Source organism: Diceros bicornis, chromosome 8, assembly GCF_020826845.1.
Source record: "Diceros bicornis minor isolate mBicDic1 chromosome 8, mDicBic1.mat.cur, whole genome shotgun sequence".
In the NCBI taxonomy this organism is placed as follows: Eukaryota; Metazoa; Chordata; class Mammalia; order Perissodactyla; family Rhinocerotidae; genus Diceros; species Diceros bicornis.
Window position 1 is genome coordinate 85,100,094 of NC_080747.1, and position 15,760 is coordinate 85,115,853.

The 15,760-nt window shown below is 37.5% G+C and overlaps 1 protein-coding gene across 1 annotated transcript in view; it reads right to left on the minus strand.

Moving 5' to 3' along the window:
• MANBA (mannosidase beta) overlaps positions 1-15,760 on the minus strand; it is a 128,543-nt gene that overhangs the window by 35,449 nt on the left and 77,334 nt on the right. Inside the window, exons 8-11 of the mRNA XM_058547586.1 lie at positions 14,744-14,895; positions 13,097-13,214; positions 11,721-11,807; positions 7,863-8,030 (exon numbers count right to left, since the gene is read on the minus strand). Of these exons, the coding sequence (XP_058403569.1) occupies positions 7,863-8,030; positions 11,721-11,807; positions 13,097-13,214; positions 14,744-14,895 (525 nt within the window). The remainder of the gene's footprint in view (positions 1-7,862; positions 8,031-11,720; positions 11,808-13,096; positions 13,215-14,743; positions 14,896-15,760) is intronic.

Sequence of the window (15,760 nt, forward strand, 5' to 3'; positions counted from 1 at the left end):
AGTTAAATGTTTTATGCAAAAGAATGAAAGTAGACCATTATTTTACCCCATACACAAAAATTTACTCAAAATGCATTAAAGACTTGAATGAAAGACCTGAAACCATAAAACCCTTAGAAGAAAATATAGGCAGTATACTCTTTGACATCAATCTTAGCAGTATCTATTTGAATACCATGTCAATACTCAGGCAAGGGAAACAAAAGAAAAAATAAACAAATGGGACTACATCAGACTAAAAAGCTTCTGCAAGGCAAAGGAAATCGTGAACAAAATGAAAAGACAACCCACCAATTGGAAGAAAATATTTGCAAATCACATATTCGACAAGGAGTTAATTTCCAAAATATATAAAGAACTCATACATCTCAACAACAAAAAAACAACCCGATCAAAAAATGGGCAGAGGATATGAACAGACATTTTTCTAAAAAGATATACAGATGGCCAATAGGCACATGAAAAGATGTTCAACATCACTAATTATTAGGGAAATGCAAATCAAAACTACAATGAGACATCACCTGACACTCGTCAGAATGGCTATAATTAACAAGACAAGAAATAACAAGTGTTGGAGAGGATGTGGCGAAAAGGAACCCTCATACACTGTTGGTGGGAATGCAAAGTGGTGCAGCCACTATGGAAAACAGTATGAAGACTTCTCAAAAAATTAAAAATAGAAATACCATATGATCCAGCTATCCCACTACTGGGATATCCGAACAATATGAAATCAACAATTCAAAGAGATTTATGCACCCCTATGTTCACAGCAGCATTATTCACAATAGCCAAGACATGGAAGCAACCCAAGTGCCCATCAACAGATGAATGGATAAAGAAGATGTGATATATATATATATACATACACACAATGGAATACTACTTTTATAAAAAAGACAAAATTGTGCCATTTGCAACAACATGGATGGACCTTGACAGTATTATGCTAAGCGAAATAAGTCAGACAAAGACAAATACCATATGATTTCATTCATACGTGGACGATAAAGAAACACACAGATAAGGAGAACAGATTAGTGGTTACCAGAGTAGAAAGGGGTGGGTGGAGGACAAAAGGGGTAAAAGGGCACATATATATGGTGACGGACAAAAAGTAGACTATCAGTGGTAAACACAATGCAGTCTAAACAGAAACTAAAATATAATAATTTACACCTGAAATTTACACAATGTTATAAGCCAACATGATCTCAATAAAAAAATTGGGGAGGAGGGTAGATATATCTATTATCTTGACGGTGGTGATGGTTCCATGGATGTACACATCTTTCAAAAATAATCAGATTGTACACTTCGAATATGTGCAGTTTACTATAAGTTAATTATAATTCAATAAACTGGTTTAAAAAAGATTAAAAAAAAAAGTTAAAGCTTTTGAAGGCACTACTGCAAAAACAAAAAAACACGCTGCTTGCTCTCCCTGTAAACAAAGCAATTTTATAAGATATAATATGTTAGCATGTAGTAAATACAAGTATAATATGCCTATTAAACAAATAGTGATGCACAGAGAACCACCAAAAAGGAAGGGCCCTAAGGTGGAGTTGGTAACAAGTTCTTTCCTTGCTCTTTGCACTTTATATCACATACCAACATATTCATATATGATATATATCAAATCCTACTTTAGTATTTATAATTATATAATTTATTTATTTATTTATTTATTTTTTAATTTTATTTATTTATTTCCCCCAAAGCCCCAGTAGATAGTTGTATGTCGCAGCTGCACATCCTTCTAGTTGCTGTATGTGGTACACGGCCTCAGCATGGCCAGAGGAGCGGTGCAACGGTGCATGCCCCGGATCCGAACCCTGGCTGCCAGCATCGGAGCACACGCGCTTAACCGCTAAGCCACGGGGGCCGGCCCTATAATTATATAATTTTAGAAGTGGCATATCAAAGACAGAAAGTAAGGGATGAAAAAAGATATTCCATGCAAATGGAATCCAAAAGAGCTGGTGTAGCAATGCTTATATCAGACAAAACAGACTTTAAAACAAAGACTGGGGGGCTGGCCTGGTGGCGTAGCAGTTGAGTTTGCGCACTCCACTTCGGGAGCCCATGGCTCACAGGTTCGGATCCCGGGTGCAGATCTACACACTTTTCCTCAAGCCATGCTGTGGCAGTGTCCCACATACAAAATAGAGGAAGATTTGCACAGATGTTAGTTCAGGGCCAATCTCCCTCACCAAAAAAAAAAAAAAAAACAGAGAGAGAGAGGGAAGGAAGGGCTTTACCTAACAATAAAGTGGTCAATACAACAAGAGGATATAACATTTATAAGTATTTATGTACCCACCATAGCAGCACTTAAATATATAAAGCAAATATTAAAGACCTAAAGTGAGAAATAGACAGCCATACAATAGTAGGGGATTTTAATATCCCACTTACATCAATGGATAGATCATGCAGACAGAAAATCAACAAGGAAACATCATCCTTAAACAACACATTAGACCAGATGGAATTAACAAATATATACATAATATTCCATCCAAAAGCAAGAGAAAACACATTCTTCTCAAGAGCATATGAAATATTCTACATGAAAAATCATGTTGGGCCCCAAAACAAGTCTTAACAAATTTAAGAAGACTGAAATCATATCAAGCAGAATGATATACCTTTCATACCTTTCTGACCAGAATGGTATGAAACTAGAAATCAATTACAAAAAAAAAAAAAAACCAGAAAGTTCACAAATATGTGGAAATTAAACAATATGCTACTGAACAACCAATGGGGTCAAAGAAGAAATCAAAAAAGAAATAAAATATACCTTAAGACAAATGAAAATGGAAATATAACATACCAAAACATATGGGATGCAGCAAAAGCAGTTCTAAGAGGGAAGTTCACGGCGATAAATGCCTATCTCAACAAACAAGAAAAATCTCAAATAAATAACCTAACTTTACACCTCAAGGAACTAGAAAACGAAGAAAAAACAAGGCCTAAAGTTAGCAGAAGGAAGGAAACAACAAAGATCAGAGTAGAAATAAATGAAATAGAGACTAAAAAGACAATAGAAAAGATCAATGAAAACAAGAAGTGGTTCTTTGAAAAGGAAAAAAAATGGACAAACCTTTAGCTAGACTCACCAAGAGAAAAAGAGAGAGAGGACTCAAATAAATAAAATCAGAAATGAAAGAGGAGATGTTATAACTGATACCACAGAAATACAAATAATCATAAGAGACTACTATGAAAAGCCATATGCCCACAAACTGGACAATCTAGGAGAATGGACAAATTCCTAGAAACATACAACCTTGCAAGACTGAATCATGAAGAAATAGAAAATTTGAACAAATGAATTATTAGCAAGAAGATTGAGTAAGTAATCAAAAGCCTCTCAACAAACAAAAGTCCAGGACCAAATGGCTTCACTGGTGAATTCTAGCAAACATTCAAAGAATTAATACCAATCCTTCTCAAACTCTCCCAAAAAAGTTGAAGAGGAGGGAACACTTCCAAACTCATCTTACGAGGCCAGCATTACCCTGATAACAAAACCAGACAAGGACAACACAAGAAAAGAAAATTACAGGCCAATTACAGGACTGATTAGCATAGATGCAAAAATTCTCAACAAAATATTAGCAAACAAAATTCAACAATACATTAAAAGGATCATAAACCATGATCAAGTGGGATTTATTCCAGGGATGCAAGGATGGTTCAACATCCGCAAATCAATCAAGGCGCTACATCACATTAACAAAACGAAGGATAAAAATCATAAAATCATCTTGACAGATGCAGAAAAATAACATTTGACAAAATTCAACCTCCATTTATGATAAAAACTCTCAACTAGGTGGGTACAGAGGGAATATACCTCAACATAATAAACGCCATATATGACAAGTCCACCGCTAACAATTTACTCAAAGATGAAAAGCTCAAAGCTTCTCCTCTAAGATTAGGAACAAGACAAGGATGCCCACTCTTAACACTTTTATTTAACATAGTATCTGAAGACCTAGCCAAAGCAATTAGGCAAGAAAAAGAAATAAAAGGCATCCAAATTAGTAAGGAAGAAGTAAAACTGTCACTATTTGCAGATAACATGATATTATTCTGTCATATATCATAATATGTGAATATTATGTAAATAATATGTGGAATTACTAATATATGTAAAAAAATTAATGTATGGAAAAAATATATGGAAAACCCTAAAGACTTCACCAAAAAACTGTTAGATCTAACAAATGAATTCATTCAAGTTGCAGGGTACAAAATCAATATACAGAAATCTGTTGTGTTTCTATACACTAATAATGAAAAATCAGAAAGACAAATTAAGAAAACAATCTCATTTACAACTGCATCAAAAAACTAAAATACCTACAAATAAATTTAACCAAGAAGGTAAAAGACTTGTACACTGAAAACTATAAGATATTGAAGAAGACACAAATAAAAGGAAAGATATTCTGTGCTCATGGATTAGAAGAATTAATATTGTTAAAATTTCGATACCAGCCAATGCAATCTACAGATTCAGTGTGATCCCTATCAAAATTCCAATGTCACTTTTCACAGAAATAGAACAAACAATCCTACAATTTGTATGGAACCACAAAAGACCCCGAAGAGCCAAAGTAATCTGAAGAAAAAAGAACAAAGCTGGAGGTATCATGCTCCCTGACTTCAAACTATATTACAAAGCTTTAGTAATTAAAACAGTATGATATTGGCATAAAAACAGATACACAGATCAATGGAGCAGAATAGAGAGCACAAAATAAACCCCCACATACACAGTCAATTAATTTATGACAAAGGAGCCAAGAATATGCAATGGGGAAAGGAAAGTCTCTTCAATAAATTGAGTAGGGGAAAATGGACAGCCACATGCAAAAGGATGAAACTGGACCACTATCTTATACCATAGACAAAAATTAACTCAAAATGGATTGAGGACTTGAATGTAAAACCTGAAACCATAAAACTCCTAGAAGAAAACATAGATGATAAGCTCCTTGGTATCAGCCTTGGCAATGATTTTTTGGATTTGACACCAAAAGCAAAGGCAACAAAAGCAAAAATAAACAAGTGGGACTATATCAAACTAAAAAGCTTCTGTTGGGGCCAGCCTGGTGGCGCAAGTGGTTAAGTGCGCGCGCTCCGCTGCGGCAGCCTGGGGTTTGCCGGTTGGGATCCCGGGCACACACTGACACACTGCTTGGCAAGCCATGCTGTGGCGGCATCCCATATAAAGTAGAGGAAGATGGGCACGGATGTTAGCCCAGGGCCAATCTTCCTCAGCAAAAAGAGGAGGATTGGCAGATGTTAGCTCAGGGCTGATCTTCCTCACAAAATAAATAAATAAATAGCTTCTGTACAGCAAAGAAAACCATCAACAAAATGAACTCAGCAGCAAAAAAACCAAACAATCCAATTTAAAAATGGGCAAAGCATCTGAATAGACATGTTTCCAAAGAAGACATACAGATGGCCAAGAGGTACATGAAAAGGCGCTCAACATCACTAATCATCAGGGAAATGCAAATCAAAACCACAATGAGATACCACCTCACACCTCTTAGACTGGCTATTACCAAAAAGACAAGAGATGACAAATGCTGGCAAGGATGTGGAGAAAAGGGAACCCTTGTGTGTGCTGTTGGGAATGTAAATTGGCACAGCTACTACGGAACATAGTACAGAGGTTCCTCAAAAAATTAAAAATAGAACTACCATATGATCCAGCAATCCCACTTCTGGGTATTTATTCAAAGAAAATGAAAACACTAATTCAAAAAGATAATATGCACCCTCATGTTCACTGCAGCATTATTTACAATAGCCAAGATATGGAAACCACCTAAGTGTCCATTGATGAATGAATGGATAAAGAAAATGTGATATATATATATATATATACATAGACTATTACTCAGCCATAAAAAAAAAAGAATGAAATCTTGCCATTTGTGACAATATGGATAGACCTTGAGGGCATTATGCTATGTAAAATAAGTCAGACAGAGAAAGACACATACCATATGATCTCACTTATATGTGGAATCTAAAAAGAAAAACAAGCTCATAGATACAAAGAACAGATTGGTGGTTGCCAGAGGCAGGGGATGGGGTGTGTGTGTGTGTGTGTGTGTGCAATGGGTGAAGGGAGTCAAAAAAAAAAAAAAAAAAAGAAGAAGAGTCTCTACTGCTCTCTTACAAAAGAAAAAAGAAAGAAAAAAAATAAATGAACCACCTATAGAAAAATTGAGCTAGCTGTGTTCCCTCTTCTCCGTGTCTATAGAAATCTTCTGGCTGGGGTATTTGGTTCCAGAGGTAACTGCAGATATCCACAACGGACATACACACACACACAAAAGGGAGCAACTTCCACACCCAAACATTCCTTGCATGGACAATCCTGGGGGGTGGGGGGGTGCGTCTCTCAGCCTGCACAGCTGCTTCCAGTGAACATACTCTAAAAGAAGCATGTCTACTTACACAGTAGCTTTTGAATTCTAGACGAAATGCTATGTTCCTAGAAAACATAAATATCCATAGTTTCAGAAGAAGGTGGAAACCCAAATTGGAAATAATCACAGGAGAAATTAAATATATGGCAGAAAAAATCCATGCCCCCCAGAGAGGCACGGGGCCCAGAGTGTTTTATGGGTGAATTTGTCTCAATAAAACCGATAATCTCTATTTTATTTAAATTGTCCCTAGACATTAAAAAAAAGAAAAAGCCTCCTAACTCATTCCACAAGGTGAGCACACACATACCAAATGCTACAAGCTGGGTTTTACAGGCCAAATCTGTCTTGCTGATGATTATGTTTAGATAGCATTGTTTGATGCTGAACACAAATGTTATAAAGCCCAATATCCATTCTCCTATTACCACAGTCCTCTCTTCTCTCTTTGAGAGCCTCATCTTCTCTACTCTATTCAATTTTCTTTAACAGATTTGGCTCCTCTAGGCATGTGAGTTTCTAATTCTTATCATACACCAGTTTTACTTGTAAATATGAATTTTTAAATTCTAACTAAAATATTAGCAAATCAAATCTAGCATAGAATAAAAGAACAAGGCATTATAACTAAATAGAGCTTATACTAGGACTAGTTTACCATTAGAAAATTAATTCACAGGGGCCAGCCTGGTGGCATAGTGGTTAAGTTCACGTGCTCCATTTTGGCGGCCTGGGGTTCACAGGTTCAGATCCCGGGCACGGACCTACACACTGCTTGTCAAGCCATGCTGTGGCAGCGTCCCACATATAAAAATAGAGGAAGACAGGCACAGATGTTAGCTCAGGGCCAATCTTCCTCAGGAAAAAGAGGAGGACTGGCAAAGGAGGTTAGCTCAGGGCTAATGGAAAGGAAAGAAAGAAAAGAGGGAGAGGGAGAGAGAGAGAGAGAAAAAGAAAGAGAGAGAGAGAGAAAAAGAAAGAGAGAAAGAAAGAAAGAAAGAGAGAAAGAAAAAGAAAATTAATTCACAGAATTCACTATATTAATATATCAAAGAAGAAAAAAATGACATATCAATAAATCATCTAATGTAGAGATTCTCAACCTTTGGGGATCCATGAATGAGCTCCAAAGAGTCTGTGACAACTTGCAATGGTAAGCACAATGTTGGTGTATGTGTGGTGAGCTCCACAAGTAAGTTAACTCTCAAAGTCACAACCCATGAAGGCTTTCACATGCTCCAGCACTGCAACGGACTACTCTGCATTAAATGATATTGTTGAAGGCTGCCCTAAAGAAGGAGGCCTAAAAATACACCAATATTCAAACTGATCCATTTTTAAAACAGGTTCTTAAATTCTACTGCATTAAAAGTCATTACTTACTGCCAAGACGACCTCCCGGATGTTTTTCACATACAGTGTCACATAATCATTGATGTAGGTATGCAAGTCACTGAAATGTATGCCATACCAATTCATCATCAGCGCTGCTTCATTTTCATTATTTCCACTCCATATGATGATGGAGGGATGAGATTTCAGTCTCCTGACCTAAAATTTAAGAAAATATAAAATAATTTTCAAATGCTCAACATAAAAAAACTCAGAGCTATAATTATTCACAAAATTACAGCCATTCATTTCTGCATATAAATTCTTATGTGCCAGAAAACTCATTAGAAAACGGCTAGTAATGTTACCTGTGGGAATACATTTTAAGAAATCTCTGAGATTCTTTTTATCTAGATATTATAAATACTGATAAGATAGGGTTCTTCTTACCTGCTGTATAAAAACTAAAGAAAATATAATCCTTTTTATTAAAAAAGAAAAATAAATGAACCTCATCATTACGTGCCTTGCCACAAAAAGGTTCTAAGAAATTCAAAGGAGACATTACACTGCAGGGGTGAGTTCCTCAAGAGCCAGTTGGAGTTTTGTGTGAACAAACAAATGAGGCAGAACAAACACAACCATAAGGATGACCAGAGTTTTGTTTTACAAAGCAAGCGAGAACCAGAGATACTCTGGAAGTTAAATACATGGAATATTCTAAAGGAAAAAAAATTAGGGCATCAAGAGAATGTCTCCTGAAATAACTATCAACATCATGTACCAAGAAATCAACCAAGGTTAAGTAAATTACTGAATATATCTACACATAGAAGAAATTAGAGAATCTATCTGAAAACGCTGCCAGCCTTAAGAATCGAGGTCTGCATGAACTGGGCTCACTGTGGGCTGGCCCTCCATAAAGATCACAGGATCCAGTTCTTCTGACACACTGGGAGATGTGCCCCAGCAGAAGACAGCAATTACATCTCTTTGAGAACAACCGAGTAAGCCAATGGTCAAGAGAAATTCTTTCAGAATGTGTTTTAGCAATACAACCTCACTGGAATTGACAGCTTCTCTTTCACCGTAACAGCAGATTACAGTGATGGATCCCAGCTCATGTTCTCAACGTAGTCTCCATGCAAGAGGCTAAGTCACTCACACAGGAATAGAGGTGCATAAAGGGTGGTATTAAAGAGACACATCTCGGGGCCAGCCCTGTGGCACAGCGGTTAAGTTCAGCACACTCCACTTCGCCACCCGGGTATGTGGGTTCAGATCCCGGGCACAGACCTACACCAGTAGTCAGCCATGCTGAGGCAACAACCCACATACAAAATGGAGGAAGACTGGCACAGATGTCAGCTCAGGGCTCATCTTCCTCAAGGAAAAAAAGAGGAGGATTGGCAAGAGATGTTAGCTCAGGGTGAATCTTCCTCACCAAAAAAAAAAAAAGAGATACATCTCAAAAAAAATTAAAGTCTTGTGTTTTTTTAAACCAGCCTTATAAACAGTATTTCCTTTATTTGCCTGTGTATATGCCCAGGTAAGTGAGGGCTGCTACCAACTGTGACTGACATGTTTATGGTGCTGATGAAAACACAAATACAAATACTGAAGAGGCAAGAAACTTCAGGGACTCTGTGCCCCACACACCCTTCAATCTGACCTAGAATCTTATGGGCCGGCCCTGTGGCTTAGCAGTTGAGTACACGCACTCCACTGCTGGCGGCCCAGGTTCAGATCCCGGACACGCGCCGACGCACCGCTTCTCCGGCCATGCTGAGGCCGTGTCCCACGTACAGCAACTGGAAGGATGTGCAGCTGTGACATGCAACTATCTACTGGGGCTTTTGGGGGAAAAAAATAAATAAATAAAATTAAAAAAAGAAAACAAAAAAGAATTTTACGGTAAGCTTTACTTCAAAATTTTAACAAACTCTGCATAAAAAAGTTCTCCTTCTCTTTAGTAATATACAAAAGAATTGAAGGCACATAGATATATTTTAGTTATCTGTACATAAGAAAATTAAAACTTTCAAAAGTTATTCATCTATCCATCCATTTATCTACAGCCTGGTTGTGAGGATACAGAGAGGACAAGCCCAAGACCTCGGCAAGATTACAATCTTGCAGTGGTGACAATACACTGAACAAGTCATTCAAAGTGTAATGTGTGTCACAAAGGACAAATGACCTACTCCGGACTTCCAGATATAGGAAGGCTTTTCCAGAGAAAGTCATGCTCAAGGTAAAAGGAGCCAGAAGAGAATGAGTGAGGTGGTCTACAAGGGAGGCTAATGGGGAAGGCATTCCAGGGCAGCTGGGCGAGATGGTGCTTGATGAGGTGAAGAGGCAGACAGAGACAGGACAGTGCCCAGTGAGGATCTTTAACTTTATCTGGAGGGCTCTGAGCAAGGGATGATTCAATGTGCACTTTTTAAACCTTTATTTAAAAAAAAAATTAAACACAGATACAGAAAACAAATTACGACATAGTGAACTACTAATAAGACAATCACCCTCGTAACCACCACCCAGACCAAGGAAGAGAACTTTACCAACCACCCCAAGAAGCCCTCACGTGCCCCATCCTAATCGCAGTTCCTTCCTCCTTCCAAAAGTAACCACTATCTTGAGTGTTATAGTAATCGCTTCCTTGCATTTCGTTAGGTTTTTCACACACATATATATCCACAGACACTATAATTATGAACTCTTGGATTTTAACATACTTGGATTTCAATCCACTGACATTCTTATCCTTACTGAATCTCAAATTGTCCTACTTTTCGTTGACCAGAGTCTCATCAAAGTTCTTTTGACAAATCTTTGATAGCTTCCTTATTATCTGTATGTCAAAATACTCCAGGATTATCTAGTATATTTCCTGTCCCAGACCTGTAATCAGCCATTTCTCTAAGAAGCCCTTCTCTAATGGCAAGTATTATTTCAATATAAGGATGCTCAATATTATTAGGTTGTTCATTGTTTTAGGCCTTCCAGTGGACAGAGTTAGGACATAATCACTTCTTTGCATTTATAGATCTATAAACATAAGTGTGTATATGTGGAATGCAAAAGAAATCAAGGAGTCAGAATTACTTTAAATTTTGACCTGAGGAATTCAAAGGCTGGCATTGCCATTTACTGAGGTGGGGAAAACTGCAGGAAAAGCAAGTTTGGGGGTGGTAATATAACGTACGTTTGGTTTGGACACACTACATTTAACATGCCCATTAAACCTTCAAGGGGAGGCACCGAAGCCAGCTGGATACAAGAAGCAGGAATTCAGCAGACAAGCCTGGGTCATCAGCATATTGTTATTAGTGCCGTTAAGTTAGTTCTGACTCCCAGTGACCCTGTGGACAGCAGAGCGGACCCTGCCCAGTCTTTCTGTGCCATCCTCTCACCTTCTGGTATTATATCAGACAATGCTCCCTGCTATTCATAGGGTTTTCATGGCCAATTTTTCAGGAGTGGGTGGCCAGGTCCTTCCTCCTAGTCTGTCTTAGTATGGAAGCTCCCCTGAAACCTGTCCACCATGGGTGACCCTGCTGTATTTGAAATCCTGGTGGCACAGCTTTCAGCATCACAGCCCCACGCAGCCGCCACAGGATGACAACCGACAGACGGGTGGTGTGGTTCCCTAACGGGGACAAGTCCCTGTGCTGCGGCAATGAGAGCACCAGATCTTAACCACTAGACCACCAGGGCTGGGTTCATCAACATACAGGTGGTGTTAGAGCCGTCAGGCTGGGTGGAACCACCAGGGAGTCTATTACCTGACTGACTTCTCATGGGATTCAATAACGAGAACAACAAAAAGTAAGGAGGAGAGGTTTAACAAAAGGCAAAACCAAAACCTAAGTGTTTTCCTTCTTCTTAGAAGGGTAATAACGTTACCTGGTAAGCAACTTCTGCTCTCACGGAATCCACAAAGCCCTGATCAGCCGGATAAAGGGCACACGCAAACATAAAGTCCTGCCATACCTATCAAATCAAAACAGAAGGCAATCAAGCACTTCCACAGATTTGATCACAGAGAAAGAAATTCTCCCTTCTGAACTTTGGGGATTATCTTGAAGGCAAATGAAGAACCAAGTTAGCCTGATGGGTGTGATCACTGGAGCACTCCTATGCGTGAGGCCCTGGGAAAGTCATTCACAGACCTCGAGGCGCTCCAGAACCACAGGGAAACCTGAGAAGAGAAAATGTTAGGTAGGCCCAGAAGAAAGAAAAGAACAGAGACTCCAAATAAGGAAACAGTGTGTGTGTGTCGAGGGGAATTCAAAAAGAAGCAGTTCCCCCTACCTCACTACTAATTCCCCCTAATTCTCACCAGGAATTTGGTATTGAGAGATGGACCAGACTGTTAAGAAACACTTTGTTTATAAAGAAATTAACTTTTCATGGCCAAAAGGATTACGACATGGGCATTCTAGTAATGAAACCAGTAAACTCATCCTTAGGGAGGCCGTTATGACAACAGTGGCTAAGAGCACAGCCCCAAATCAGTCAGCCTGAGTCAGCCTGATTCCACCACACACCCACTGGGTGAGTTTGGGCGAGTTACAGAGCCTCTCCCCGTGTCAGTTTCCTTATCTGCAAGACAGGGATAGGGAACAACAGTAACCTCCTCACAGGACTGACACAAAGAGGAAACCAAACAGCTGCCAAGCGCTGAGGACATGCTAGCACTGATGAACATTACAGAACACTGTCACAACATCACGACCGTCAGCATGATCAATGGTATCACAATTACTGCTCTTCTATGGAGCGCTTGGTATTTTAGAACTGTAATACTAGAACTAAAAGAATATATTTCCTTTGCTTAACCCTCACCAATGCAAAACATGTTCAGAGTACTTAATAACAGTATTAAGCACACTTTTTCTTTATTTCATTTTATTATTTTTCTTCTCTCTAGGTCGTGTTAGATCTCCTTACAGTTAAAATTTTTAGATATTTTATTTTCTTTTTTATGCAAACCTTCATATCACAAAGAAAATTACAAAGAAAATGTAGATAGATGTATACTTATATATAAATAAATTAATATACAGAATGTCTATCATTTAAAAATAATTAAATAATTATGATATTTGCTATCGACTATGGCTCTGCGTTTGCAAGATGCCAATTATGCCTTCGCAAAAAATGCAACATCATTCCTGGCTCTGAGAAAAGGAGTGAGCAATATCACCCGCTCAGAACACGGGAAGTCAAATTCAGGCTATCGTGACATATCAATAAATAAAACATTGTCAGCCACTCACCATGATTCCTAGTTCATCACAGAGTTCATAGAACTCATCTCGCTCATAGATTCCTCCTCCCCATACCCGGAGAGTATTCATGTTCGCATCCACAGCAGACTGCAACAGCAGCCGCAACCTATAGAAGACATTTTTAAAACAAATGCTAATCTGAAAATTTGAAAATGTTAAAAAAAAAGATTTAAAAAATACATTGTGGTTGATAAACACATTTCAAATATCTGTTAGAAAAAACACATTTTAAAATTATGATGGTTTGGATATAATGCTAAGTGAAGAAAGTGAGACAGAACTATGTACACATTAACTGTAACCACATAAACAAACCTGGAAAAATTATGGGTGGCATCTTTTCTTTGCTTTCTAAATTTTCAGTAATGTTATTATACTATTCTTAAAACTAAATTTTTGTCTTAAAGTTATTCCTGTAGGAAAACACAGTTGTATACCTTGGAAAGTATGTGCTAATTTTATATAACCATTTCAAACTGTAAGACAAAAATCAAAATTTGAATATTAGTATCTCGCTCACTCTTTTCTCCCTTTTTACAATTCCTCCAGTCCAGTACTTCTTTCTCTAGTAAATTCTCTTCTGCTTTTCCAATTTCTATCCACATTACCCTCAGGAAAATCTAGAAATTTACAGCCTCTTTGACAGCGTGTACCCTCCATCTCTAGAACAGTGTGCAGAAAGGACAGAAACCAACAGCAGGGCGGTAGGGACGCAGAGCCCTGTGCTCGCAACAACGGCAGCCACGGCGGGGTTACTAACTGGCCCAGCTGTGATGGAGAGCCGCCGCCACAACCAACCAGGAGAGAAGAAGAGCATTTGAACAGGAAAGAGAGAGCAAACTACCTTTGCCTATGTCTGGGGACCAATTTCATTTTCATATGAAATTCAAAACAATATACACATTTTGCAGTAAAAGAAAATTACTACAACTTTTGGCAAAATTAGATTTTAGTTACCAACCACATCTAACATTCTAAACATCAAATAATATACTACAGTGCATATTTATACATTTGTAAATAAGTTAAATGTGTTTATTTTCACTATTACAAAGATAGCAGTTTATAAACCCAATCAGGAAATATTATTTTCTTGTAAAGTTCTATTCGCAAATCTTCAGAAAAATACTTTAACTTTTTTCCTAGATCTAGAATTTTAAGGATTTTTTTAGTTTTTTGTATTAAGGAAAAGTAAAAGAACATACAAATATGTTAGCATGAAGAGGTAAATACGGGTTCCCATTTTTTCAAAAGCCTGCACAAAAATATTTAAGACATTTTTCAAAAACTGAAAAAGCCAAATTTTTTTTTCAGGGACTAACTATCCAAAACATGCATTAGTAATTTCCTTGTTCCTCCAGAGGACACATATAATAGCTTTGTAAAAATAGGATAGCTTCAGCAGTCTCAAATACTTTAGCTGTAAGACTATCAATAGCTCATTAGAATGGAATATATGATTTAAAAATCTTTTCCATTCTAAAGTTTCCAAAATCCTAGAATTCTATATTACCTCTCGGTTCCTTCCACAGGAACTAAAGAAAGTAAAAATGGGTAACTCTCAAGCTTTGTGGGAGTGTTAATAAAAAGAGGAACAAATATAGCACAAGGAAGAAAAGAAAGATGATAACTTACAAGTCAGAGGTTACTCGATCCTGGAATGAATCTGCTGGTATCCAGTTAGAGCCTTTCAGAAATATGGGAAATCCATTAATTTTGAAGTAGAAACTCAGACCAGGAGACCCTTTTATAGGCTCTTCTATAAGTTCCACTGTCCTAAAATAAACCTATTATCAACAGAATTAAATATTGAATATCAATTTTAAAACAGAAGCAAAAGAGATTTTAAAAATAGGAAAGCAAACTTCTGAACAATTTACAGGAGCGTAATTTAATGTTAATTTCCTATTTGCTATGAAGCTCTTAATGTGGAAGTGCACATTTCATAAAAAATACTTATATAAATTATTGCCAGATTCCATTATTTTTCTTTTAAAAGAAAAACACAGAAACCACCAGAGTGAAATATACTGTAGTCTTCCTCATGAAATAGGCATTTGTAATTACATCAAAAGAAATATATTTGAAGATAACATTTCAAAACTAAAACAAAAACTGATACTATTTCACAAGTTAGGAAAAAAAATGCCACCAAACTGATGTATCTTTGAGCAAAAAACACATTCTCATTTCAGTGTTGTTAAAATGTGCCAAAATGTGCATCTTAGAATCAAAGAAATGTAGCACTATACTACATAGAAATATAGTATTTCATAATTTAACAACTTTCCAATCTTAATAGCACATTACTGTAAAATCCACTTTGTTTACTGGGCAATTTAATCCTAACTCATCATCACAGGAAATCAAGGAGAGCTCTGGTATCAGGACTGGAGATGGAAGTGATGTTCCAGTGGGATGACGGATGGGAGGACACGCTCCAGTGTTATCCTTGCGACCTGAGAGGAAGCTAAGACCTTCGTCCTGTGACACTCTAGCCAGGTTTTCCCATAGTTAAGCATCAGCAGCAAGATCCTAGATAGAGAAGATTGATGTTCTTATCCAAATCTTCACTTTTTCCAGCCATAAACTGGATCAAGGAATGAGGGTCGTGGTTCTACACCAATAAAGCCTAGCCTTGAACCAAGATTA